Below are 27,933 nucleotides of genomic sequence, written 5' to 3' on the forward strand. Positions count from 1 at the left end.
GAAAGAAACACAATAAACATGTTACTGAATGTTCACTATTAGATATGAGCTGCTGTTGACTTTTTCTGTATTGATTGTTGTTTTCTTCCAGTTTCAAGACAGCAAATAATGAAACGTAATCCATTTGTTAGATAAAATGATGGTTTTGTTTACCAGTTATGAAAATTAAACTGCAACTGATGTTTGAAACTTAACACTGTTCTTGCCTTTTGCATTATTCATATAAATGCTTTGCAGAGTGCTATCACATTTAGCTTAACTGTGGTCATTTGAAAATGCTTTGCAATTTTTATGTGTCCCCTATTTTTCACTGCACTTAACATTACTGAGAGTATTCTAGGCTGGGAGCCAGGTCCAGCCATCAGGGTGTTTTTGTGACTTTTTATCCACTATTTTGTCTAATAAGCCTATGCAATGGTAAGAACTATTCCAAATGTGGGACCAGTTTTTAATTGGAACAATGGACCTCTTTTCATTTATGAAGTTGGAATTGCTTTAGAAGTCACATAGTTGTGAAATCATGAAACATAGGTAAAGGAGCAAAGTATGGGAATGGTGCTTCCTGTCATTAAACTTTCAGTTATCATCCTCAAACTCATAAAAAAAACTTCAAAAATAGCATCTGCTGAACGAAATCTCATCAAACATGATTGTTTTAAACACTTTATGGTATTACTCTCTGATTTATGGCAACAAAACTGAACACGTTTTTGAGCTTCAGTTTGAGCCCAAGATCATCTTTGGAAGTTTTGTTACTATAACTAAGACGGTCAAATAAAAATTAAGTGGCCCAAATAAGAAACTAACTAGGAGTACTTGAAGAAAAACGGAAGCGAAAATATCAGTGAGGCTGGACCTGGCGCCCTTTCTGTTAAGGAAAACTAAGATAAGAGCTTACGTTTGAAATCCACGGTGATATGTTTGATGGCATGTTCACGTCACACAGAGGCATGCTTCTAGAACATGGAGGCGTTGTTTCATGGGTGATTACAGAACACATGGATTCTTAAAGGACTCTAGATCGTTGGCAATGTTGAGGAATAATTCAACCCGTTCTAGATTGTCCTTCTATGGCCTTCAACTGCAGAGACAAGGAGCAGAAACGGGTACTGTATGTTGCTGATTCCAATGTTGGTGACTGATTTAAACATCTGACATAATATTTTCAAAGGTACTCTCACAAATATAGGATAGATCTGTATACTTTTTTGTTCTCCTTGTGACAGATTTGTCAAGAAAAATAAATTAGCACTCAAACCAAACAGAAGGTTTAGCACTCACTAATCCCTTTTTTGCCCTGGCAGCACCCAAGACCTCAGTTTTAATGGTTATGTAAGTTAGCACTTTCACTTTCTAAGGTAAGGCATTTTTTAAAATGTATCTGTATAGTTAATATACACTCACCAACCACTTTATTAGGTACACCTTGCTAGTTGGGTTGGACAGGGTTGGACCCCCTTCTGCCTTCTAAACTGTCTTTATTATCTCCGCTGAGGAGGTTATGTGATCGGCAGTGTTTGTTAGTTTGTTAGCATCATAACTCAAAAAGTCATGGACGGATTTTGATGAAATTTTCAGGAATTGTCAGAAATGGCATAAGGAAGAACTGATTCGATTCTGGGACTGATCCAGATCGCCGTCTGGATCCAGGAACTTTTGAAAGGATTCTTAACTATTGGGAGATAGGGCTAATGGTGGAGGTCTGCGCTGTTACCACTTTACACCAGGAGATGGCGGACATGAGTAACTTCAATCCCAGCAGCGTTTGTGGGTGTATTTCTATTCAAAGTTTTGGAGTTTATAGAATTTGAAAGACGTACACCTGGTCGAGAAGACAAGTCGGAGCGTAACAGGGAGAAAGACAGCGAATTGTAGTAAGAATACTCACAATGCTGGGAGGAATAGAGGAATATTCACCCTCTGCCATGACTTCCAGTCATCCGGTGAGACCATGGGTGAGACTGTCAGTGCATCTCTTGGCACCCGTAGCGAAGCTAATGCTTTGCCTCCATGTGTTTCCACCCCGCCGTGGAGGGAGTAATCAGCGAATGCCATGGTGGGGGGTACATGGGGACGGATCCAGGAATTTTTTAAAGGACTCTTCACTATTGGGAGATAGGGCTAATGGTGGAGGTCTGCGCTCTCCGAGTGCTTTTCTAGTCATTATTATGACTATGATTTATATCTTTAACTGTCTAAAATTTTAATTTTCGTATGTTGACTTATGCTGCTTAATGTTTTAGTGGGTTTGTCAATCAAACCAAACTTCACAAGGATGACCACACATTGATTCTGAATACATTCATAGATTAATATCATTATTTTGTCACATCGCCCCTTTCGGGCAATTGAACATTTCTGGGGTTTTTTGTTTTCCCTAAAATATGCAGCCCCCACACAGCATACATGATTTCTTGTCTGCATATGCGTCATCATAAGACCTACAACAAGCCTCTTGGACCTATGCACAAATCTAAACCTGAAGAAATGATCAGGGTGCGAGGGTGCCTCAGTGCGGCTGCTGAAAGTGCTGAACTACATTGGTTTTGTGTAGGAATCAGGTGCTGCCAGCACAAAAAAATGCATTGGTGGACATGGACCCTAAGTAAACAATGCTGCTCATCAAAGCCACTTTGTGAACCAACCAAATGGTTTAGTCATACAATAATCAGAGACAGGCAGTCATTTCTCATAATGAATCTATTGCCTAAGACTTGTAAAGAATACTAGCAAATGGCAAAATAACAAAATTAACATTCCATTTTCAGACAGTCCAAATATACAAACAATGTACAACAGGCTAAAAGTGGCTCACATCTTTGCCTGACAAAATTTTATGTCCTTCCTTGTGACATATTTAAAGGTTTCCTTACCAAGCACAGGGTTATGCTCCTTGGCTAGATTCAAATTGAGTGTTCCTTCTGAGCATATTTCACCAAGCTCTCTGTAATCTATGGTGCAAAAGTCATTGCTGGGATCTTGGATATAGACCTGGGGTTACAAATAATGTCAAACAAAGAAACAAACCACTGTTAGCCCTAGCTATGTCATATACATACAATAAGAAGGCAGAGCAAACTCAAATCTTCCATTTCATCCTCTTCAAAACTTCATATTCATCTGTGCCCTTCACCATTCTCAATCCCTTTTTCCATTATTCCCTTCATTCTGGTTTTAGGAAAACTGTTGTTTCCAGAGACGTTTTGGTGCTCCTCTTCTGCAGCCATACTTGCTCATCCCTTTTAAAGCTTTTTTTTTTTTTTATTCTACTAGTCTGTTTCTCTACTTGAGCCAAACTTGGAACACGGGACTTCTAGGATTTGACATCTTGAATAACTTGTTGCATAACTGGTCTTACTCCAGCATTGCATCAGTCTTCTGTCCATTTCTGCAATAATTGTCAAATTTGCATGAAGGCAGCGGTCCCTTAGGTGCACAATTGTTGAGTTTCCCCCAGTCCTTATCCTCTATAGGTTTTAATGTGATGCATTTCAGAGGTCAGTCTTTCCCCCACTTCTCTCTGCTATCCAGTGCAATTGTTAGATCGTACTATTTCAGAATAATCAAATCTGTCAAACCTGATTTTATTTTAATTTTGGTGTCATTGTGGCTGGTCCTTCTTCCTTGTTGCCTCCTCTTTTCTACCCTTCCCTTCCTCCTTGGTTACACGCTGCAATAGTTTCATGCAATAATTCCTAGAATTGGATGTCATGCACTTTATCGCTCCATTCCAACACCTGCTGCCCCTGTCCATCTCTCCTGCATTGTCTTCATACCTCCATTCCAGCCTCCATCATTGTAGGTAGCGGTAGACTTTGAAGCAGTGGTTCCCAGAGTCAGCCACCACAACGTGTCCATCTGAGGTCAGAGCCAGACCTTGGGGTCCATATAGAGGGTCTGCTGATGTGTTGATGTAGGACAGGAAGGAGCCATTGCCATCAAACACCTGCAAACGTGTGCAGAGATAGAAAATGGGTTTCCGAATACATAAACTTCCAAAAACCCAACGAGTAATTCTTAGAACAGCTGTACCTGTATTCTGCTGTTGCCCCAGTCAGCGACAATGATGTTCCCATTGTTGTCCACCGCCACACCAGTGGGAGCATTGAACTGGCCATTCCCCTCACCATTGGATCCAAACTTTAACAGCAGCTCTCCTTCAGTGGTGAACACCTGACCAACAAAGAAACACCAAACTCAGGCAAATTCCTCGTTTTCAGGTTCATGAGTGAGGAAAACAAAGACAAGTATGGCCTTACCTTGACAGAGTGGTTATGGAAGTCAGTGATGATGATCTCATTGTTCTTGTTCACTGCTGCAAAGTGTGGACCTTCAGGAAAAGAATGCAAAAACATCAAGAACAGATGGTACTGTCTGTGCTTGAGGAAAAAACCTTCCAAATCTTACTGTCAGCTCCATCTGAAATGATTGCAGTGCCTACTGTTGGTCTTTAAACTGTTGTAAGAGGTGTAAACTAAGGCTACACTCACACTAGGCCCAGTTGCCCCATAGCATGCTTGACCCAACCTTGTGCACACTGTTTACCCAACTGCACAAGCAATTATATCTGTGCCAGGGCAGAGAAAGGGTACCAAGCCTGACAGGCCTGACCACAGATTTGGCTGGACCCCTTATAAACCCAGAGAATGGACCCTCCCCAGTTGTGATTTGTTGATGTTATCAATGTAGGTGTGCTGGATCAGATAGCATCCTGGCTAACAATTACCTCATTTTGGCGCCTAAAAAGTGTCAAGCCATTATTGGGCCCTGATGTTAGAATTATTTATTTGTGCCACTGTATAACTACTTCTAAACACTATTTCTACCTGTTCTTAGCACTTTTTTTTGCCGCTTTTCATAAGTGTTGCTCAAAATTTGCCCATATTTGCCACTTCAAACAACTTTCTTCTATATTTTAAACTATTTTTTTCCCTCTTTTTACTGATTTTTGCCACTTTTCAGTCCCTTTCACCACCTTTTCTGGATGTTTCTAGAACTGTTGAACCATTTTTTCCTCTTTTAACCTCCTAAGACCCTGCATGCACATATGAGGACATTACATCCTGGTTTTCCAACAACATAGTAGTAATTTCTACTCTTACAATTTTTCAGGACATGTCTGTACTGTCCACTGAAGTTCAAGTTAGTCATTTGAAGTACTGGGTGAATTTGCTATCAAGTTTTGAGGAATTTGCATGGATAATGTTGGGAATATATCTTGAAAAGTTTACTGAATATTCATGGAAAATTTGGGAGATTTTTGCACATTTTTTAGAGCTTCATTGGAAGTGTTTTTGTGTTGAAAATGTTGAATATTTGCATGAAAAATATGGGATTATTTTTTTCAGTGTTGGGGGATTGTTTTTTGAATTCCCAGTCATTTTGTGTTAATTTAAGAAATGTATTTGTATTTTTTGGAAAATTTTATTTAACGTATTTGGGGAAACTTTCATTCAAAATATTAAGGTATGCTCGTGGAAACTTGGGACATTTCTTATTTAATTTTGGGAATTTGATTGTGAATTGAGACGTAGGGTATCCTTTGAAATTTCATGGATTTTTTTTTTTGGCATATTTGGGGGAATTTTCCACCATTTTTCATGGAATATTGGGGAATTTATTTGTACATTTTGGGGAATTTACTTTGAGAATTTTTCAGGAATGTAAATAGAATTTAGTGGGGATCTTTATTAAAATGTAGGCTTTATGATAAAAGTTCACTGAAAAGATGATTAGACGATTATTTAAAGCAATTTGTGGGTGTTTTTTTTTTTATTGTAAACTTTACAAAATAGTCAAAGGCTGAGCTTTTATACGTATGAGATCCAAATGATCCCAAACTAGTGGGAGAAAATAAGATTGCATTCCAAACAAAAGCTCAGGTCTCAGGAGGTTAAACCCTTTCTGTCACTTTTTCTGCTCATTTGCCACTTTCAAACAATGTTTGCCCTTTCCCAACTATTGCTGCCTTCAATTACTTATTTTTGCCACTACTTTTACATTTTCACCACTTTTTACAACCATTTTCACTGTTTGATATGAAGATTTTTGCCACTTAACACATTTTTTTTCTGATGGTTTTTGCCAAATTTGACCCGTTTGTTGCCACCTTTCACTTATTTTTTGTTGTCGCTAACCTAACCTATTTTGCTACTTAAAAATCGAATCACCTTTCCACATTTTTTGCCCATTTTATTCCATTTTAATTCTGTTTTAGGAAAAGGGGTTTACATTTTTAAAAAGGTTATAGAGTATTCTACCACTACTGTTTTATTTTTTTTTTATATTGTTTTATTTTATATTTAAATTCATTTTATTTTATTATATATTATTTAATTTAATTTAATTTGATTTTATATTTCTATTCTATTTATTTTTATTTTGTTATTTTATCTTATATTTTATTTTCTATTAATTTATATTTTATTTATTTTGTTTTATATTATTTTATTTTATACTATCTTTTTTTTTTAATTTATAGTTTTATTCTATTTTATTACATTTTATTTTTATATATCTTACTTTATTTTAATTTTATCTTTTTTTTTATTTTATTATGTTTATTTTATTATGTTTATTTTATTATGTTTATTTTATTTTATTTTCCGTTCTTTTTTGTCTGTTTGTTTGTTTGTTTTTTTGCTTTGAAGAGTGGTTATTATTCAGGTCAAAATAATAAATTGACATGGTTTTCACGGCTGAACTGTACAGTGAGCCCCCAATTTGGGTGGGCCCCAGAGAGCTCTCCCCTTTATCCCCCCTCATGGGCCACAATACTCACACTAGCCAAACAAAGTGAGGCTCAAGAGTGCTTGGGCACAATTCAGATTGTCTAGTGTGAGTGCACCCCAAATACCATGACTACTTTCAAATTAACAGAAAGGGTTGATCTATCATGTAAATAACTTTCTTAATTAAAACCTCATCGTACACTTGCACTGATCACCTTCTTTACACTTTAAATGGTACCTTAACTTTGTTTGAAAAAACTCGAGAGTAGAATGTATTCCCTAGTTTTTCAGTTTCTTTCTAAGGTAACTGCTAAACAGTCTTATTCATAGAACACCTACCTGCAAACTGTTTGTCCCCGTTGCCTCGACTTCCAAACTTGTTGATGAGCTTGCCAGTCAGCTGGAAGATGAAGACTGTGCATGCCTTGTTGTCAACCACAATCACATGTCCATTCTGATCCACAGAGACTCCTTTAGGCCCCATAAGTCTACCAGAGCCGAGCTTTGCCTGTTGGAAGTCACAATGAATCATTGAGAAGAAAGTACCCATGCTTAGCAGATTTATAATGTCATCAAAATCTGTGCAATACAATTCATTTGTTTCCTTGACCCCTAAACAGCCACAGTGTGCCTACCTTGAACTTTCCTTCACAGGAGAAGATGCTAACCCATTTGTTGTCATAGTCAGCAATGATGATGTCCCCACTGGGGTGCACGGCTACCCCCGTGGGACGCTGCAATTGCCCTGGTGATCGTCCACGCACGCCAAAGCGACTCTTGAATTCCCCTTCATTGGCAAAAATCTGTGGTTGGGAGACAAGTGCAGGAACCTTAATAGACTTACCAACATGAGTTTCCAACCAAGTCAGCCGTCAGACAGTCTTTCAGAGAAACTGATCTGGGAGCAAACGCCTCTACCTGAACACACTGATTGTTGCTGTCAGCGATCAGTATCTTGCCAGTGGAGGAGGCAGCTACTCCTTGAAGGTTGGTGAACTCTCCTTTATTCCTTCCCTTTGTTCCTGAATGGAACAGGAAAAATCAAGCATTCCTCAGATTTGTAGTATTTATTAGCTTTGGAAACTGAATTAACATTTGCATGACGAGCATTACCAATCCTAAAAATAAGGTCATCCTCAATGGGGTTCTGGGTCTTGCGCCGTGGGGTTCCCAGGGCACTGCTTGCCCTCTTGGAGCCCTTCTTCTTCTGGCCAGGGGACTTCCCTCGTCTTTTCGCCCCCTCAGAGGAACCCGTGGATGGAGTCGCGTAGGCAGCTGAGTTTGTTGCAGTGGTGGTTGAAGGAGACACCTGATGGACATAAAGAGATGAAAAAATGCATTAATTGCAACTAGAAATGTACGATTGAGTTAAGACAAAGCTCCAAAAGTCCCCCACTCACTTACTCACCTCGACTTCTACCTCTGAGGCCTTGCTGACTGTCAGTTTAAAGGGACTTCCTTTAATGTGCTGGTCATACAGACGAAGAGCCAGTGAGAAGTTACCTTCCTTTGGCACTGTGTAAACAAACTCATAAGTTCCATTCTTGTGGTCCACCATTTCTCCGTCCACTATGCTTCCATCAGGGGTGAACACCTTTATAAACACAGGAGTTATATTCAGTCATTTTTGTGTCTTTTTTTATGTTTTAGATGACTGTCAATGCAACACAAACCTCTGCTGACAGGATTGCATTGCCGCTCTTGCAGGCTCCCCCACTCTTATCTCTAGTCACAATGGTAACAGAGGCAGGATGTCCCACAATGCACTGCTCCAGGCCTGCGCCCATGGCTTCACTCTGGCTTGCAACAGCGCTGCAAAAAAACAGGAGGATGGTGCCGTTCAAATCTTAGCCTTAAACCACAGGTTTAAAAATTTTGCGCGCTGATATAGTGTCCAACCTTGTTGTAACGATGGTTCCTAAGTTGTGTACAGACTTCCTTAGCCCGTCTGTTTCCATGATCAGATCCAGCTGGTCGTTCTCCTCTGGCTGACATGGCAGCCCAAGGCCAGCCAGCTCCCGCAGCCTCTCTTGCAGCTCCCTCTCCACCTGCAGGCTTGACACACAAGCCTCCCCGGCCAGAGCCTCCTCTGCCTGGGTACAGGAGGCTATGATGTCACCTTCCCCCCGAGCAAGGCTATCCACCTGGGCCTGGAGGACCTAGACATGAAGATGAGGGTATTTTTGACCTTGCTTTGCGTGTTTTAATTTTGCAGATTTTCACAGCCAGCCCTGGCAGGTTTAAAGAGCTAAGTTTACCTTCTGTTTGAGTCCATATGTGACCTCAAGCTCCATCAGCAGCACACTCTTTCGGACATCCAGCTGCTTGTGCAGATCCTCGACACTTGACTGGATGTCCTCCTCGATGGAAGCTCTCTGATTGGTGAGCTGCTGGAGGATCTCCTTAACAAAGGACAGGGCGTCTGAAATCTGAGGGAGTCTGAAGGGACAAATATAAGAGGAATATTTCAAATAAGGTGAAGTCTCATCCATTTAAATTAACTTCTTAATTTAGTCAATGTTGTAATTTCTCCAAAAACTATGCATTAGAGCAGTGTTTCCCTGTTTTTTGCTAGTGACTTGCTTTCTAGAAGGTACAAGCCATCATGACCCAACAACTTCATTTTCTTCTGCTCATTAAATCTGCCTTCTCTTCGGCTGGTTGGTTAAGCTGCTGTCTTGGATCATTTTTATTCTAAATCTGGTCCTGACCTGGTGCTTTCTGTTGGATGAGCCTAAAAGGGGCCACTTTACTAGGGCTGACAGCCTCAAGTCGATTGGTCTATTAATTTGTCGATGACCTCATGTTCGACCGAGATCCAATTGGTCAAACAATCGCACGTGCTATTTTAATTAGAAGCATCCATTTTTTGCAGGGGTGAGAAGGGGGACGTCAAGTGTTTTTATTTTTTCAGTTATCTAGTGCAGTGGTTTTCAAACTTTTTTCGCCCAAAGCACACCTAAGGTTAAGCCAAAATCTCAAGGCACACCATATTGATATCAATACAAAATAGACTTTTTAATACTGTAACAGTCAAGGTGGCCCATAAGGGGGATAAAGGGGAGAGGTTTCTGAGGCCCAGACAACTGGGGGTGGCAAAAGTGGGCTACAGGTGGCAAAAAATGGTTAAAGTGATGATAAAACATGGCAAAATTGGGTAAAAAGTGGCAAGACAAAGTCAAAAATGGTTAATAATTGGCATAAGGGGCCAAAAAAATTGGTTAATAGTGGCCAAACATGTTGAAAGGGTCAAAAAGGTGGCAAAAATGGGTTTCAAGTGGACAAAGGGGTTAAATGTTGTAAAAAGGTGGTTTAAAATGGCTTAAAAATGATTAAAAATGGGCAAAATTACGCAAAAAGTGGCCAAACAACGGCAAAGTGAGTGTAAATTAGCTGGAGAGTGGCAAAAAATGGTTAAAGTTGCTAAAATGTGGTAAAAAGTGATGAAAAATTGGCAAGAAATGTCTGAATAATACCAAAAGTAGGCAAAAACCATCAAAAAGGCAGCAAAACTGGGTAAAAAGTGGCAAAAAGTTGCAAAAAATGGGTCAAAAATATTTTTAAAAAGTTGCTCAATTGTAAAAAAGCAGCAAGTTGACAAAATTAGTGGCAAAATTGGTTAGAAAATCTGGTTAACTTGGTTAAAAGTAGCATGAATAATGATAATTTCAACACCAATTTCAACTCAATAATAACTTACCAAATGAGGTAACTGTTAGCCAGGATGCTAGCACCAATGCTACTGATCAACACACAGACTCATCAATAAATCACAACTGGGGAGGGTCCATTCTCTGGGTTTTTTAGGGGTCCAGCCAGATCCCCTAGGCACACCTAGACTTGTTGAGAACCACTGATCTACTGTTACAAAATATAATTTACAAAAAAAAAAAAAAAAAAACAAAACTACGAATATAACTATTCAAATGTAATTCACTTAATTTACTTCATTTTGGGTTTATTTTGAATTTTAATTACCACCTAGATGCACTGACTACACTGTCAGTGACAAGTTTGATGTAGAAATAACATGAAGGTTTTTTTGTTTTTGTTTTTGTTTATTTTTTGTCCGTCCCACGACCAATCGATGAATTGATGATCTAGTGCGATTTTAGTCGACTAAGTTTTTCTTTGGTTGACTACAGCCCTACACTTTACCTCAGCTCCGCATAGGCTTGTACCAGACAACACCAAACATTTCCACAGCTCTCCACCAGATGTCAGCATCTCCCTTTCATTCAGTTTGCTGTGAGGTATTGACATCCATAGGACCCCTTTAATTCTGAAAAAGTTCAACTACTGCTATGAAATTGATAGAAGTATTTATCTGATACAAAATCCATTTTCACATGATCACATGTACATTTTAGGTTGTTTCATAGAGATGTTGAGAAAATGGCATGTCATCATTGAAGCCAGAGAAAAGCATGTAAATAACCCAGATTTTGAGACACCAACAAAAAGCACTTTTCTTAACAGAAACCTGAGTTCATTAAAAAGCATGGATCATGGTTCATAGTCATCCCCCCCCCCCCAACACACACACACACTTTTAACAGCTCTGCCACCCACTGATAGGCCAGAACTTCCAGAGTCTTTCTTAAATCTTTAAACAAATCTATCAAACACAACGTGGCTAAAAACTAGGTTTACCTGCTCTGGACTTTCCCCAGACTCTCCTGCAGGCTGCTTCGGTGCCGCTCCAGGGCCTCGCTGAGGGGAACCTTAGGGTGCTCTCCATGGTCTGACACACAGTCCTCACACAGCGCACACTCACAGGCTGAACAGTACAGGTCTGCCACCTACAGGTGAAAGGACGAAAGGTGTGCCAGTGAGGAAGCAGAGGTTGCAACAGATTCAGATCAATGGGTTTTATGTGTAAGGTTATTTTGTGTATCTGGGACCAAAAGCTGAATGATACTGGAAAAACTTACAATGCAATATTCTATTTCTGCAATAAATATTAGGTTTTATTTTTTAAATAAAAAAGGGAAATTACAACTACATTTTTTTAAATTTGGATCTTCAAGTCATTTTTAGCTTTGATTATCACACACTTTGTCGGACCCTAACAGCTGTAACACTTAACTTTACAAATAAACTTGAAAACATAGCTCTACCTTTTTGGGACGGATAGGTAAGACTGGTACCATTATAGAACGGTGCAAAAAAAGTAGGACAGTACAGGTCGGATTTTTGGGACCGAACCGTGCTGAACTGAACTAAACAGCTTGGAGGAAACAACTTGTAAAATTCTGTCACTTCATAAAGCGTAAACAGAAAACTGGTCTTTTGACTTCATTCATACATTTTTCACAATTAGGGAGAAATGCACCTAACAGTGCACTTCCCAGGATGCAACTCCAGAGCATATGCACATCTTAGGACTAAGAGCTCAATTAAAAAAAGGGAGTAGTATTGAGAAGGAGGCTTCTGAGGTGGGTGGAGCTGAGCAGTGATGTTATGTTGCTGGAATGCAAAACATGGAAATCCAAACTTATGGCATCCTGACATCTGGAAAACCTCTCATAGACAGTGTTTGGGAAAGGGCAGAGGCTTTGAAAAAAAACGCAGAGGGTGATTGGATGAACGTTCTGTCTGTCACATCTTTAGAGAGGGACCCAACTGCAGTCAAGATGGCTGACATGGGTGTCACTACACATCCAATCCATGCCAGAAGTCCCAAGCGGAAGTTTTCCTCCTTCGTGTTGGACTCAGCTGCCAGTGTTTGTCAGTCTTTTTTGCACCTAAGTCTAACCCTTGGTGCTGGATCTCAAATATATCACCTTCCCCACTGGCTTACCCTGAACCTAACCACTCGGGTTTTAATGCCTAAGCCTAACCTTAGACGTACGGACTTCTGGTTGAGACTTCTGGTATGGATTGGATGTATGTCCGCCATCTTGTCTGCATCAAAGTACTCTTGCATCTTTATGGGCCAATCAGAGCAACAAAACAGAAGAGTACCTGGATGCATCCGGGGACCTCCGCTTCACACCAGAGGTTGGAAAATCGCCGCCATATCTCGTCTCCTAAAACCGGAAGTCACTTGAACTGAACGTCTTCTTCGTTGTTTTCTCGGTGTGTCACCGCCATGTTAATAGAGGCAAGTCCGCCACATAAGGAAATATGAGTAGACGAAAATTTGTGAGTTTTCTTGTTAACAAGCACAGCGATAAAGTTACATTAATTTTAATAAATTTGATTTATGATCCAAATTCACGTACCACTGAGCACAGACATAATATGCGACAGGAGACTGGCAAGGCCGGACATCAGCTTTGTAAGTCATAAAATAATTTACAACTTATTTATATATACTAAATTTTTCAGTCTCAGTTATTTTTATATGAATCATTTTTTTAAATGATTCATTAAAATCCATGTTATCTCGTCGTTTGAGCTTTTAATTCTGAAAACTTGCACAGTCCTTGTCTACTGTATGAATATGGTGAAGAAAACAACAAAGAAGACGTTCAGTTTTAAGTGACTTCCGGTATTAGAAGACGAGATATGGCGGTGCTCATCTGACTTCCGGAGTGGAGTGCGATGCATCCAGGTCCCTCTCACAAAACGTGACGTAGCCGCTACCAAGGATTAAACTCCATAGAGATCTGCATAACACAAACCACGGCGACTGTAGACATGTCAGTACACGACTTTTGTCATTTTTGAAAGGAAACAACTCACTGCTGTTCTTTGTTCTTCTTTTATCGAAGAAATATCATGAAGTTCTGATAAAACTGGCGCTTTAGCAGCATCCACGCTAATCTCTTTCGCCATAATTGCACCGGCCTCTTGTTGGTGCTTGCTTACGTCACGACTCCGCTGTGCCTGAAAGTACTGCCTCTTTACGCTGATTGGTCCTGTCACTTTCTAACCGGGCCCAAACGATTCAGATGGGAGCTTTGCATGGATTTGCCAGTGAGAAACACGAAAATGGGCGTATCCATCTGCCATGCAAAGTTAAACTTGTAGGGGGTTTCCTTGGTACAGAGTTGAGTTGTGGTGATTGAACTTTCAACCTATGGCAGCATCCATGACAAGACAAGTCCTGCTGAAATTACAAAAAATCAATAATTACTCTGTCTTTGGAAACTCTTAAAAATATCTGAGATACTGTTACACTTCAATTTAATAAAATGGAAGAAAAAAGAATGGCCTCGTTTCCGGTTAAAATAAATATTTCAGTGCAGAAATTCTACATATTTTTTCTTTAAATGTCATCAACCATTTCTAACATTTCATAACAGCCCGGGAGTTTAACTCTTAGTCCATTTAGTTTAGGATGTTGAGCTCACAAATACAGCGGCATACTACATATAGAGTTTTAACCTGAAGAACTGCTGTCTGTGCCATCAGCAAACCATACATGGATGTATATATTTAAATATAGAAACACAAATGTATCAGGAATGAGGTGCTTCTGATAACAGTCTGCCTCGAGCATCATGCTGGTGTATCTGTGACAGCAGGAGCGTCCCCTGGTACTTGTACTACAGAGACAATTCGTAAAATCTTGTTTTTCAGCAAGGGCTTCTTTGTCTAATTGTGCGTAACTTTCAGTTTTGATTCATTTAAAACAACAGAACTGGCAGCGTGATGTACTTCCGGTCATGTGATTAGCATTCCAAATCCTGGGATGTGACGACTGTGCATGTGCACATTGCTAAAGCAGTGATAGATTTTTCAGCCCCAGTGTAAACCTTCAGTAATTGGCTACTACTTCAAAAAATAAGTCCATGGATATGTATGCATAAGCCTATAATAGGTACACGTGCTACATGTCACACTAGATACTACACTTCTTGTTTTGCAGGCCATGTGCTTGCTTCCTAAATTTTTCTGTGCCCTGTCAAATCACCGATTGGAGCAGTAATACTCTGGTGTTGTGTGGTCCACTGTATCATGGCAAGGCTAGAATAATGTCAGGCTTTCTTCGTGGCAGTTTTAGTGGATGTCTGCAGAAATAAAGGATTAGTAGATGAGGGTTTAGGGCAGGGTGCTGGATGTCATGGAAACTGTTGTCACAGTGAGGTTGCCAGGCATGTTGAGACAGGAAGTTATTTCACACAGCCAAGAAATAATCAAGCATATCACCTTTGAGAATCTTTCTGTTAAAACAGCATAACCATGTTTTGCAGAGGGTAACAGAAACAGATCGATGTGCCTGTTGTTTGCATGCTTCCTACCTTCCCTGCATGTTGAGGGCAGGCATTTTTGCCGGGCGGAGCCTCCAGGACGGTGCACTCCTCACTGCTGCTATCTGGGGAGTGTTGGTGGGCCTCCATCTGCGAGCGGCAGCCTGGTGGGGGTGAACCTCCGAACACACCCCTTATTCCACAGTGCAGCCAGGGGAGGGGGCTGGGTGTTCGAGTACAGTGTCCCCTTCTTCCGCTGAGATTTTCTGCTTTTATAATCTCTCCTTTTGTGCACCTTATTCCATAATTAATTCATAAGGAAGGCAAAAACATGCCACCTCCTTATGACGAGTATGACGAGTCTTTGAAACCGTAGGATTTTAGGCGAGGCATGCTCTTTGTTGTGAAAAATAGAATGTACGATTTCTGCATTTAGTGGGAGGGCTCATACATTCAGCTAGAGCCTGGAGTCAAATCTGAGGGGTGCACCCCCCTGCTGCAAGAATCCTCCACACTGGAAAGGGTGCTGAACAACAAAATGTAGGTCTCGTTTTTCTGATGTTTTAGAGTACAATCATCACCCTCTGAAGACTTCATGTAAGTGATTCCATTACCTTCATAAAGGGTCAAAAAAAAGGTCCGCAGATCCAGAGTTCAAAATATTTCCCTTTTGAGATATCCTTCCTCCAACTGCTGCATATTCCCAGAGCAGCGTTGGGATTTGAACAAAAATGTCAATCCTCTTCAGATCTGATTTATGGAAAAGCAGCAGTTCTTGGCATTGACGTTATTCCCAGGGGGTTAAATTGATGGCGGCATCCATTCTCCACATGCTGGGGAAAAGAGAATGATGTGGTAAGAGACAAACACTAGATTGGTACTCTTTAAATTTTGAGTAGTAGTGTTGAATAAAAAACGAGATTTGGAGTAGTTAAGGCCAGGCAAACACCAAGACTACACCAGAATTAATCTAAAGTATGACAGCATTGGTGATTTATTTGAGGATTCATAGATAAGGCTGGCAGTTTGTTTACATGTCTGTTCTTGGCCACAGATTAAAACAATCAATGGCATTTGTGGTTTTTACATGCTGGGAATAGATCTGGCTAATCAATAATTAGAGGGCATTGGAGCCTGTCTTTAATTTACCAGCCTACTCAGTAATAACACTCAGAGGTTATCCCAGATGGGACAATGAAGGCGCACTGGCTCCATTAAGGGCCTACATGAGTTTGATGTTCCAGCTCCCAGAATTTAATGCCCATTTCTAACTGATGCATATTCTTTTAGTTTGTGCATCAGTCTCAGAACCAACCCACTCATTATTATGTCTTATGTCCATGTCTGCCGGACAAATCTTGGAGTAGTGTTTGATCCCAATGTGACCTTCACGACTCACAGAAATAAAGTTGCCAAGTCATGCCATTAACATGAGATCAAAATTAGACGGGCATTGATTATTTAAAAACCATGATTAGAAACATAATGGTGCATTAGAACAAACATTAAATATAAAAAAGGAAACCATTATTTTATTAGCACCAAAGGCTAAATTTTAGGGGGAAAAAATCAAATGTTTTGAGATAATCAAGTTCAGTGGTGTGCACAGACTTTTTCAAAAGCAGGGGCAAAAAGAAAAAAAGGGCACATACAGCGCGTTCTCGCCACTGAAGAGGGCGCTAAGTTTGGCATGTTTATGAGGGCACTTTAGACATGTTTATATGTTATACAAACGGCACATTATATAGCCTTAAAACAGACTAACTAGACAGACTACTCAAGTTAGTTTGATTTGTGATCATTTTGTCTGTTTTACAGCTTGTGGCATGAATTTTTGCAGGAACTTTTCTTTCTCATTAAATTTTTGAAATCCAGAATTTTTTTATTCTTAGATGTCATTCACGTTCTCTCAATGAATTTTGTACCCTCTGGACACCTTCGAAGCAAAAATGTACACATACAAAAAACTGCTATTAAATCACCATACATCAATATTTTTTCAAACTTTTTTATCATAAATCTCTTTTACAGCTTAAGACTTGCTCAAAACTACCAAATGTTCTTTCCACTATTAATTCTATGGAAAATAATTCACTTTTTGTGTTTTTGTAGTAAAAAATAAAATATTTCAAATAATCAAACTGGCATTTAAAGGGTTAAAATCTTGAAAATTATTGAATGTTTGGGAGTTTTGAGCAGATCTGAAGTTGTTTAAGAGAAAAAAAGTAGAACAAAATATTGATGTATGGTGATTTAATAGCAGTTTTTTGTACATGTACATTTTTGCCTCGAAGGTGTCCAGAAAGTACAAAATTCATTGAGAGAGTGTGAATGACATTTAAGGGTAAAAAATTCTGGATTTCAAAAATTTAACTAGAAAGTAAAGTTCCTGTAAAAATGCATGCCACAAGCTGTAAAACGGACAAAATGATCACAAATTAAAAAAAAAAAAAAAAAAAAAAAAAAAGTTGAGAAAAATGGCCAAAAATGCCCGAGGAGGGCTCAAGCGTTAATAGTCTTGCTGGGTATTGTGCTCAAAATTCAACCATGAATGCACGCCTGTTTCACTAATAAATTATGAATGGATTCAAAATAAATTGGTCCATCTTTCTACGCCACAAGCGTTGTGTGGAGGCTGGTTGTTGCTTTGAAAATCTGGCATACCATTTCTAGGAAGTTGCTTACCCAAGCATCAGACAGGCAAAAATGGGTGAGAAGTTACAAGAAAAATCAGTCACAGGGGGCAAAAATGGTCAAAAGTAGCAAAAAATCGGTTTAAAGTGACTAAAACTGGCAAAAGGTGGCAAAAAATGGCCGAAAAGCTGTAAAAAGATGGCAAAACTTGGGAAAAAGTGGCATTTAATGGCAAAATGTAGCTTAAAGGTGGCAAAAATTGGCAAAAGGGGGGGAAATAGCAAATAACAAAAAGCAGGTCAAAAGTGGCAAAAATGGACAAAAAGCAGCAAAAAAGTAGCAAAAATGGGTGAAAAGGGGCAAACATGGTGAGAAAAAGTAGGAAAAACAGGCAGAGACAGGCAAAAATGGGTGAGAAGTGACAAAAAATGAGTTTCAGGGGGCAAAAATGGTCAAAAGTAGCAAAACAAAACTTAAAAGTGACTAGAACAGGCAAAAAAGCAACATAAAGGTGGCAAAAATGGGCTAAAAGCTGCAAGCATGGATGCCACTGTTTGAGAATCTATTTCATGCAACACATCTTTGACATTAGAACAAGCTAAATGAGGTATAGAGGGTCGAATCCCATATTCAAACTTTGTTAAACATGGTCAGATCATTCAGTGTTTATTATCCCACTAAAAAGTTGCATTAAAAGCAAATTCAAACAGTAATGTGTATGAAAGGTGATTCCCTGAGTTATCAGAATGTAGAGAGTAGAGAACATGTCAGGGTTTAGGTTAATATTTCATCTTTACTGGTTTTAGTCCGTACTGTGATCTTCCTGAGACCTGGAGCCAACTCTGCACCCAAACACAAACAGGCTGGCTTCCCTTCTATAGGAATGCACATATGTTCCCTCCAGGTGGCACATCAGATCACTGCAAACCCCTGATAAACCTCCAGATGGTTTGCTCCGTAGCAGGGAACGTTTCAACAAGACAAACAGCAGATGGTACGATCCACAGTTGGGGGGGGGGCTGTGCAGCAGGTAGGACCAGCAGAGAAGACTGTAATAAAGCGCTAACAGCAGCAATGTAGGTCACAGAAATGTCTTCAAAGTGATGGAAAGAGCAAACGAGAGAGAGAGAGAGGAGTGAGGCAGTGGTTGCTATGGTTACAGACTGCCTTGGGGTGGGGTGGGGGGGCAGTGGGAGGTACAACAAAAAAGTGAAGCAGTCATGGTCCCTTTAATCCTAAAATCCTAAATTTAACAGCCTGTGTTCTTCACAGAGCAGAAATAATCAGAGCACCATTCATCGTGCCTTTGACCTTTTGCTTCTGGTGTCACAGAGTCTACTGTCCCGGGACATGTGACCTACAGGATGCCAAAACACTCACACAAATTCCCTGCTGCATTGTCTAATCTACTTATTCAGATGTGGTTACTTCCTGTTGTACAGTGGGCTAATAGAAAAGGCTAATATAGTCCTCTAAATATAATATATTATAAAAAACGAAGGGGACATTTTGTTCAGGGAAAGCTCAGAAAGACTACAATGTCCCTACAGTATTAGATACCTGCAACTATTTCATTCATTAGCATAAAACATCATGTGCACCATGTTTTGCAGCTAAAGCACTGAACTGTCGGTGTTGCTCTTAAAAATGTGACCCTGTTTACTGGTGGCATGCTACCAAATCAAAGGCGTTAAGCACTACGAGTACTTGTGAATGCCTCTTTGTGTATTTCCATGAAATTCAAGTCTGATGAGCAGAATGAGGGGAAAAACGACCACAAGAGATAATCAGAAGGGCATCTATGTAGACATCAAGGCTTTTCTAGATTACTGCCTGTGTATGGAGAAACGCTCTTCACCATGGAACGATACAACAAGAGCAAAAGAATGCAACAGGCAACATCCAAATGCCTCAAAACACTTATAAACACTCTGCCCAAGGGCATCATGGGAAAACTGACTTCATATCCCATGATTTGAAAGGCATTGGGTTGACCTTAGATTACTTGACTCTCTGCAGAGCTGGATGGATTAACACTGAAGGCCATTACACTCAGAATAGAGTTAAAACAACACAGTTTTTACAATGTACAATAACTACAGGGACCAGTTTCTCCACGTCATTCTGAAACAATCCCGCCCCCTTCTCCAGTCCAGACTGCACTCACTCTGGTCCAGGCCTAACCAGGTCTAGACATGGATATATCCTCATGATTGTACGCCACAAGGATGCCTACAGACCTCCAACAAATTCATAGTTTTCTCCGTTTTGCAAAGCATTGCATCCAGTTGCACTATTAAACTACGGGTCCATTTTGTGCATCTGTGCTTGTGCACATGTTAAAGCTCACCTGTTTGGTCAATAGGGCCAGGGAATAATCCCGTGCTTGAGCATGGGACATTGCACTCAAACAAGACAAAAAGCCGAGACATCAAGGGTCAAATGTGCTTGGGCACAGTGCAGATTTTTGGATAAACGTGCAACAATATTCTTCATCAAATTGACTGGAAAAAACTAGGGCTGTTAAGCTTATATCCTGATAAAATAAAATTCACAACTAGTGTATCATTATCATTATCATTATTATATTATTTTTATAACTATTGTTATTATTATATTTTATTACTATTATCATTATCATTATTTTATTATTATCATTATTTTAATTATTATTATCATTATTTTAATTATATTATCATTATATGACTATTTTATTATTATTATTATTATTATTATTATTATTATTATTATTATTACTAATATATTATCATTCGTATTTTTATTGTTTCTATTATAATAATTATTATTTTGATATTATTATCATTATTATTATTATTATTATTATTTATTTATTTATTTATTTATTTTTTTTAGATTAATTTTATGCATCATTATTTCTTCTTGGTTAAGCCATGTCAGCATCTCTTTGTAGCCACAGTGATGTAAAAATAAGTTCACCACTGCTTCTTCATGTGTCATTTCTCTTTAGAGCTCACAGACAGCTCAGAGCAAAGGTCAGAGGTTATCAAAAATTTACCTTTTCAGTGTTCCCTTATTTCTTTTTCAATCCATGGCTAGTTCCGTTTTCCGTTAATTTCATGTTATAATCCCTGATCTACTCAGAAAAGCAGGTCCGGATCCAAACAGGAAGTCAGTTACCCTTTATCTAGGACAGCACGAAAATACAAATTGACACAAAAAAGCAGTTTTATTTGCAAAAAAGAAAAAAAAAGAAATGGGATTAAAAGGGTTTGATTAATCACAGTTTTCCTGAGATTAATTGCAATCTAGATTTTTAAAACTAAGTGTTATTCATACTTCTATAAACTTGCCCAGTTCTTGCCTTTTATCGTATTTTATCAGTTTTAAATGTATGCTCTGATTTTTTTTTTTTTTTAGCAAAATGTCACGAAGAAGGCCAAGACTTGGTTTTACTTGCCAGAGAACTTCTAGTTCTTTGTGGGGGTTTTTTTTTTCACAAATCTTTATATCTTCTGAGTGTCAGAAATGACATCAAAATCAGACTTAGTAAATTTCAATAGTTCTCCTCTCAACTACTGCATTTAATAAATATATTTTTAATTATATATTTTCGTCGTACTTGTTTTCTTTGTTTTGTTTTCTTGTCTGGTTTCACGTCCCAGTCTCTGCATTCTTAGCACATCTGTGTGTAAAGTATGAACTGGATATTCTCATGAATAATTTATAAAAGGGAGGGATTATGGATATGAGTAGCCTGTGATCTTTGAACATAATCCTATTTTAACACCTCCCCCCCGCCAAAAATTCTGTTCAGAAGCTACGACCTTCCTGATATCAAAGTCGTCTTACACAGACAAATACATATTTCATGTCTGTCTAGACATACGCTGACTGTACTTTCACTGGTTTCCTCATATTTGCTGCTTTATCCGAACACTGCTAATAAACAGTCTATTTATTTAGGCCAGCATATGTGAAGTGTACAGAAACATAAACATGTTACACCCCCACACTTTCATTCAAGGATTCCCTGCAGTAAAACGCAGCAGAGGATTATGGGGCGACAGTGAGGCTCTGTGTGCAGGGTGTGTGTTACAGTGGTGTGTGTTATGTTGGTGTGTGTCTGGGCCTGATGACGACGGTGACTCTCTGTAACTGTCACTAATGGAGAGACAAATGAACTCTTTCTTTCTCTCCATCAGGACAAGGGTTAGGGTTAGGGTTAGGGTTCCATTCACTCATGTTTTTATGTGTAAATACTGGAGCTTCACTGCCACTGCTGTGTGTCTGACCTTTATGCTGTCTTCACGTTCTACCAGGGTGAAAGTATCAAAAGTTGATAAATCAGTTTGGCATTAAAAAGCATTGAATTCAAGACCTTAAGGCCTTGAATTTTGCAGTTTTTATCAATTTTAATATTTTTCTAAAGATGATGTAGGCTAGTTTTTCTACTTTAGTTTTGCCATTAGCATCCTAAGACCCTGCATGCACATCATTGAAATGATTTATCCATTCATTTTCTTCCACTCATCAAGGTACAGGTCATGGTGGCAGCAGGCAAAGTAAGTCATACCAGACAATCCTAAGGGATTCTGAGGCATTTCCCAGACCAGATAAGATATATAATCCTTCCAGTGAGTTCTGGGTCCTCCCTGGGGTCTCCTCCCAGTCGGACTTGCCTGGAAGACCCTCACAGGGAGGCGACCACGAGGCCTAGTCATGATTTATGCTATTAAGATGTTGTCGTAATCATACATGTCCACTGAAGTTCAAGTAAGTTGCTTGAGGGCGCACCGGTAGTGAAGTAGTAAAGGCAAGCAATGTGTACGCGAGTGGCCGGGGTTCGAATCCGGCCTGTGGCATCATTTCCCGTATGTCTCCCCCTGCTAATAAAGGCACGACAAAGGCCTCTAAAAAACAAAAACAAAAAAATTAAAATTTAAGGTAATTTGTCAGGTTATTTTGGAGAAATGCATGGAGGTTTTTTTTTTAAGTTTTGATTTTGTGAATTTTGGGGGAATATGTTTATATATTCTAGACTATTTCTTCAGGAGTTTTGGGGAAAATTAGGGTTTTTACATTTTCTTGGACATTTTGGGAATGTATTTGCAATTTTTAGGAATTTTATTCTAGTTTGGGAGGGATTTGCTTTCAAATCTTTTGGTACTTTCATTGAAATTTGGAACTTATTTGCAGTTTTGTTGGTTGTTTTTGGGTGAGGTGGTCTTTTTAAAACTTTTCAAGATTTTTCATGTAAATTTCTTTGGATGCTTGGGGGAATTTTCCATCATTTTCATGGAATTATGCAGATCGTATTTATGACTCATAAGAAAGAAATTTCAGGGAAGATTTGTAGTAAAATCTTGGGGAACTTGCTTGAAAGATTTCAGGAATTTATTTGGAATTTTGAGGGAAATTTTTTAGATTGAATATTTAGGGTTTAGGTTCAGTTTAGTAAAGTTTTGATTGAAACTTTTTTGTTTGTTTAATTTATACTTTACTTTTTCAAAAATGCAAGATTTAACATGATAATTGTATAGAAACATCAAAAAAGACAGAAAAAATTTAACAAACAAACTTACAAATAAAACAAGGTGGGGGCACATGAGGGGGTAAACAAAGACAGGTTCTCAAAGTTCAATGCCACATTGGAGTCTCAGCCAAAATTTACTGGCATATTTCATGGGTACAGAAACTCAGAAATTCACTTAACATTTGGGGATTGTTTGAAGAAATTTGGGGAACTTAATATTAATAAAAAATATGACTCAGTGACAGCGAATTTGAAAAACCTGTTTTCAAAAATGTCCACTTACATGTGGACTAGACCTAACACACTGATTTAGTCAGAAACCTACTTACATCATTCTGGCTCACCTGGCCAAACTCCAGGTCATCTTCTTCAGATTTTACTCACTAAACGTAGTTTCAGTTTTGTAAAGTCCATGGGCTCAGGCAGCATTGTCCGCAAGATTAAAAACAAGCTTTCTGAAGAGTTGGGGGTCAGTAGATCTATCTCTGTGACGTCAGCAGAACAAAAACAGCTGATGTGTGCTGTCTTCACACGGTAACCTGATCCACGTCTCTACATAGAAAGTATTCCCACGGGAAACTCACGGTCACTGTGTCTCTGTTATTCCTTCTGCAGGTCTCTCTCTCTTACTCGATATCTCCCTCATTTTGTTTTTTTATCATTCACTGGTATGGCTAGTTTTTCCACAGGATTACAAGAAGAAAATGTTTGTGCAATCATTATCGAGTCTATTGTCTCAATGTTCTTTCACATGCTTTTGTGGTTTTGATACTTTTACCTTTGACTTGTTTATTTCGTAGGTTTAGCATCTCTTTGTGGAGGTTCAGTTTCTTGGTTCCCTGTGTTTGTTTTGTTACTATAAGGTTAGTTCGAGCCTCTGGGGTGGTATTGTGTGTCTTTGTTGATTTTGTGGTTAATTTGGTGCTCTTTTCTGTCCTTTTTTCCTTTCATTGTCTCCTGTGAGTCTTTCAGGGTGCACTTGCACTTTGCCCACTTGCCTCGTGCCATGCGGAAGCACGGTTGCCCCCCCCCCCCAGTCCCCTTCTTGTGTGCACTCACATTTCTACTGACCCAAGAGGGCCTGAGCACCTTTACCTTTATTGGTCAGATAAAGCCATCTAATACTTCTGGATTTCTCTGTTGTGTAAGGCAGAACATCAGTTATCTTTGACTCTATGTCCTGTCCATGTTGTGTTACTGTGCTCATGCATGTGCATAAGCAATCTGTGGTGTGGAAGCCCCCCTCTTCCATCCATGCCAAGGCCGAGTGTACCTTGCTTGAACATTGGTACAGAACACTCACACTGACCAAAAAAAACTGGACTTTGGGGGTCAAACATACTTGAGCACAGTGCAGAGTTCTTGGTCAGTTCCTGTCCTGCTGTAGTAAATTTGTATCCCTGAAGAAGGTTGGTTGGCATTGTCTGTTTCTGTTGTGTTACTGTCATACATCATTTCCTTTTCTCATTGTCTTATCTTTGGGTGGTTTGTTTCTTTGTGGTTATTTCTTGTGTCAGTGTTCATTTGTCTCTCGTCAGTTGTTTTCATCCATTTGTCATCCCTTGTTTCCCTCATTTCGTGGTTAAGAGACTCAGGGGTTGCACTAAAACTGCATGAACTTCATGAAATGAGCTTCTGCAGAACAGGTCTCTGGTTGTTTGTGTCTCTTTTCTGCTATTTTGTCTCTTCAACATCTTCTTGGGCATGGTAAAATGTTTCGAAGTGATTGATTGTTGTTTCTTTGTTGGGATTTAGTGTGTTTGTTTCTCGTTGCAGTTGCCATTTTGTTTTGTGTCTCTTTGTGGCTGTTTGCTGTCTGTTTGTTGCCGTGTACTGTCTGTTTGTGTTGTGTCTCTTTGTGGCTGTTTGCTGTCTGTTTGTTGCCGTGTTCTGTTTGTGTTGTGTCTCTTTGTGGCTGTTTGCTGTCTGTTTGTTGCTGTGTTCTCTCTGTTTGTGTTGTGTCTCTTTGTGGCTGTTTGCTGTCTGTTTGTTGCCATGTTCTGTCCGTTTGTGTTGTGTCACTTTGTGGCTGTTCGCTGTCTGTTTGTTGCCATGTTCTGTCTGTTTGTGTTGTGTCACTTTGTGGCTGTTCGCTGTCTGTTTGTTGCCATGTTCTGTTTGTTTGTGTTGTGTCTCTTTGTGGCTGTTTGCTGTGTGTTTGTTGCCATCTCCTGTCTGTTTGTGTTGTGTCTCTTTGTGGCTGTTTGCTGTGTGTTTGTTGCCATGTTCTGTCTGTTTGTGTTGTGTCTCTTTGTGGCTGTTTGCTGTCTGTTTGTTGCCATGTTCTGTCTGTTTGTGTTGTGTCTCTTTGTGGCTGTTTGCTGTCTGTTTGTTGCCGTGTTCTGTCTGTTTGTGTTGTGTCTCTTTTTGGCTGTTTGCTGTCTGTTTGTTGCCATGTTCTGTCTGTTTGTGTTGTGTCTCTTTGTGGCTGTTTGCTGTCTGTTTGTTGCCATGTTCTGTTTGTTTGTGTCTCTTTGTGGCTGTTTGCTACCTGTTTGTTGCCATGTTCTGTCTGTTTGTGTTGTGTCTCTTTGTGACTGTTTGCCGTCTGGTTGTTGCCATTTGCTGTTTTTTTGTTGTTGATCTATTTCTTTATAGTTTTCAGCTGTCTCTTTGGTGACTTTTTATTTTTTATTTTCATTTATTCCTTTTTCTTTCTTTTCCATGTTGCTTTTCACGTCCTTCAGGCACCTTTTCTTATTTTTGGTATTTTTTTTTTTTTTCCCCCCCCCCCCCCCCCGTTTTTTGGTATTTTTGGACCTTTTCATTTTTATCTTGGTGCAGGTTTATCCTCTTACTTTTGTCATTCATCCCAATTTGAGTTTTTTGTTATCTCAAACCATTTTGTGGTAATTTTAGACGATGGAATACTTCGACGAGACAAGGCCAAATCCAGGGCCGATGTCACCAGCATCGACCAGTGCTTCCATTTATGCCACGTCTTTATTTGCATCTTTTTCTGGTCATTTTTTGTCACTTTGTCCTCAATTTAACTGGATTTCCAGCTGAATTATGAACTTAATAAAAAGGCTTGGTTACTAGGGTGTTTAGCAGGTCCCTGTTTGCTTGTATTTTATTAATCTGTGTCCGTAAAAGCAGAGTGGAACACCCAATTTCTGTTCACAAAAGTGACGTACCTGATGTTCCTGTTAGCTCTTAGGATGCTAACGTCCAGTACATGCAGGCCTGATGATACACTTGTATTTGCTCTACAGCTGAGGTGGCGTTCTGTCATCCTCCACCCTTCTTCCTACGATCTGTCCATCCTCGTTCTCGCCATCCCTCCTCTCCCTCCACCCTCATCCCTCTCTCTCTCTGATGCTACAGATGCTGCTGTCATCTCCAGCATTCCTCCATCCATCCATCCATCCATCCCCCATCTGTCCACCCCTCCCCACCCTCTAACCCCCCACACCTAAAAACACAAACCCAGCACTCACCATGTTTTCCTCAGGCCATCACTGAGAGTGCGTCTGTTTTCCAGCCTGAAGCCACGGCGTCATGATAGCGTCTTGTTTGCTGCTCCCTCTCCTCTCTGCTCTCTGTGTGAGTGAGTGGGAGGGGGAGGATATCATCGTCACGGCAACACCAGCAGCTTGCAGCAGCAGCAGCACCAGACTGAGGAGAGCGGGGGAGAAGGGGAGGGGAGGAGGGGGAGGAGGGAGAGAAGAGAGATAGAGAGAGTGGAAGCAGCAGGATTGACCAATAAGGAGCCAGAGGATGGAGAAAAGGAGGAAGCTGATTGGTTCACTGGTCTGTCAGTGACATGATAGAGTGGGAGTACGCTTCGCTCTCTCTCTCTCTCCCTGTTTATCATAGTGTCTCTCGCCCCCAGCTCTCCCTTATATAAACTCTCATCGTTTAATTTACAGGAGTGAATGAAAACACAGAGACATTTGATTGATTTTCAAGATGCACATACACCCAAATAACCAACCTAATACTATGCATTTTCCAAAAAAGTTGGGACACAGAAAGTTGGACAACAGAATGCAATGATTTTCAAATCTCATAAACCCACATTTTATTCACAACAGAACATAAATAACATATCAGTTGCTAAGATTGAGACATTTTTTAAATTTCATTAAAATATTCATACTCAGCTCTATAAAACAGAAACTGTTCTGTGGTCAGATCAATCAAAATTACAACTAAATATTTACAGACTGTTATGAAAAGAAGAAAGGATGCCAAACAATAGTAAACATGGCTATGTCCCTGCTTTTTTGAGATGTGTTGCTGCCATTAAGGTCAGAATGAGCTCATATTTTCATGAAATGGTAAAATGTTTCACTTTCAACATCTGATATGTCGTTTATGTTCTACTGTGAATGAAACATGGATTTATAAGGTTTGACGATCGTTGCAGTTTACACAGCGCCCTAACTTTTTTGGAATTGGACCTCTTATTCTTCTGTGTCTTCCTCTTGTCATTTTAATTGTTATAATTATATCGTGTTTTGTATTTTCAGAGGAGGGGAGAGAGTTGGTTTTAACCTCCTTAAACCTGAGCTTTTGTCTGGAAACACTTTAAGTTTCTCCCACTTATTTGAGAAAAGTGTCTGATAAGTAAAAAAACTTTCTGCCTCTTCTTTCAACAAAAATTTCTAGGAAATTTTCCTTTCCAAAATTCCCCCCAAATTCACTAAAATTCCGAAGAAATTACCAACAATGTCTGCAAAAATTCTTCCAATAAAAAGTACCCCAATTCTTTAAATCTTTCTTTAAAACTTTATCATAAAGCCTTGGAAATTCCAAACATATTTATGACAATTTTCAAGAAAATTCCCCAAATATGGAAGCAAATTACCCCTAAAATTTCTTAACAAATTAAAAAAATACATATGCATTCTCCAAAATTCCATGAAAATGGTGGAAACATCCAAATATCCAAACAAATTCCCTAAAA

General features: G+C 39.4%; 1 protein-coding gene across 1 annotated transcript; it reads right to left on the reverse strand.

Moving 5' to 3' along the window:
- Positions 1–1,695: 1,695 nt before the first annotated feature.
- On the reverse strand, positions 1,696–26,595 carry trim2b (tripartite motif containing 2b). The gene is made up of 14 exons (XM_041779573.1): positions 26,462–26,595; positions 14,924–15,705; positions 11,385–11,533; positions 8,990–9,170; positions 8,631–8,890; positions 8,405–8,543; positions 8,140–8,325; positions 7,845–8,040; positions 7,650–7,753; positions 7,367–7,534; positions 7,071–7,239; positions 4,260–4,330; positions 4,033–4,173; positions 1,696–3,946 (listed from the first exon to the last, which is right to left on the reverse strand). The coding sequence occupies exons 2-14, from the start codon at positions 15,020–15,022 to the stop codon at positions 3,794–3,796; spliced, it is 2,016 nt and encodes a 671-aa protein (XP_041635507.1). The 5' UTR covers positions 15,023–15,705; positions 26,462–26,595; the 3' UTR covers positions 1,696–3,793.
- Positions 26,596–27,933: the final 1,338 nt, after the last annotated feature.

The sequence above is a fragment of the Cheilinus undulatus genome, linkage group 22, assembly GCF_018320785.1.
Source record: "Cheilinus undulatus linkage group 22, ASM1832078v1, whole genome shotgun sequence".
Classification (NCBI taxonomy): Eukaryota; Metazoa; Chordata; class Actinopteri; order Labriformes; family Labridae; genus Cheilinus; species Cheilinus undulatus.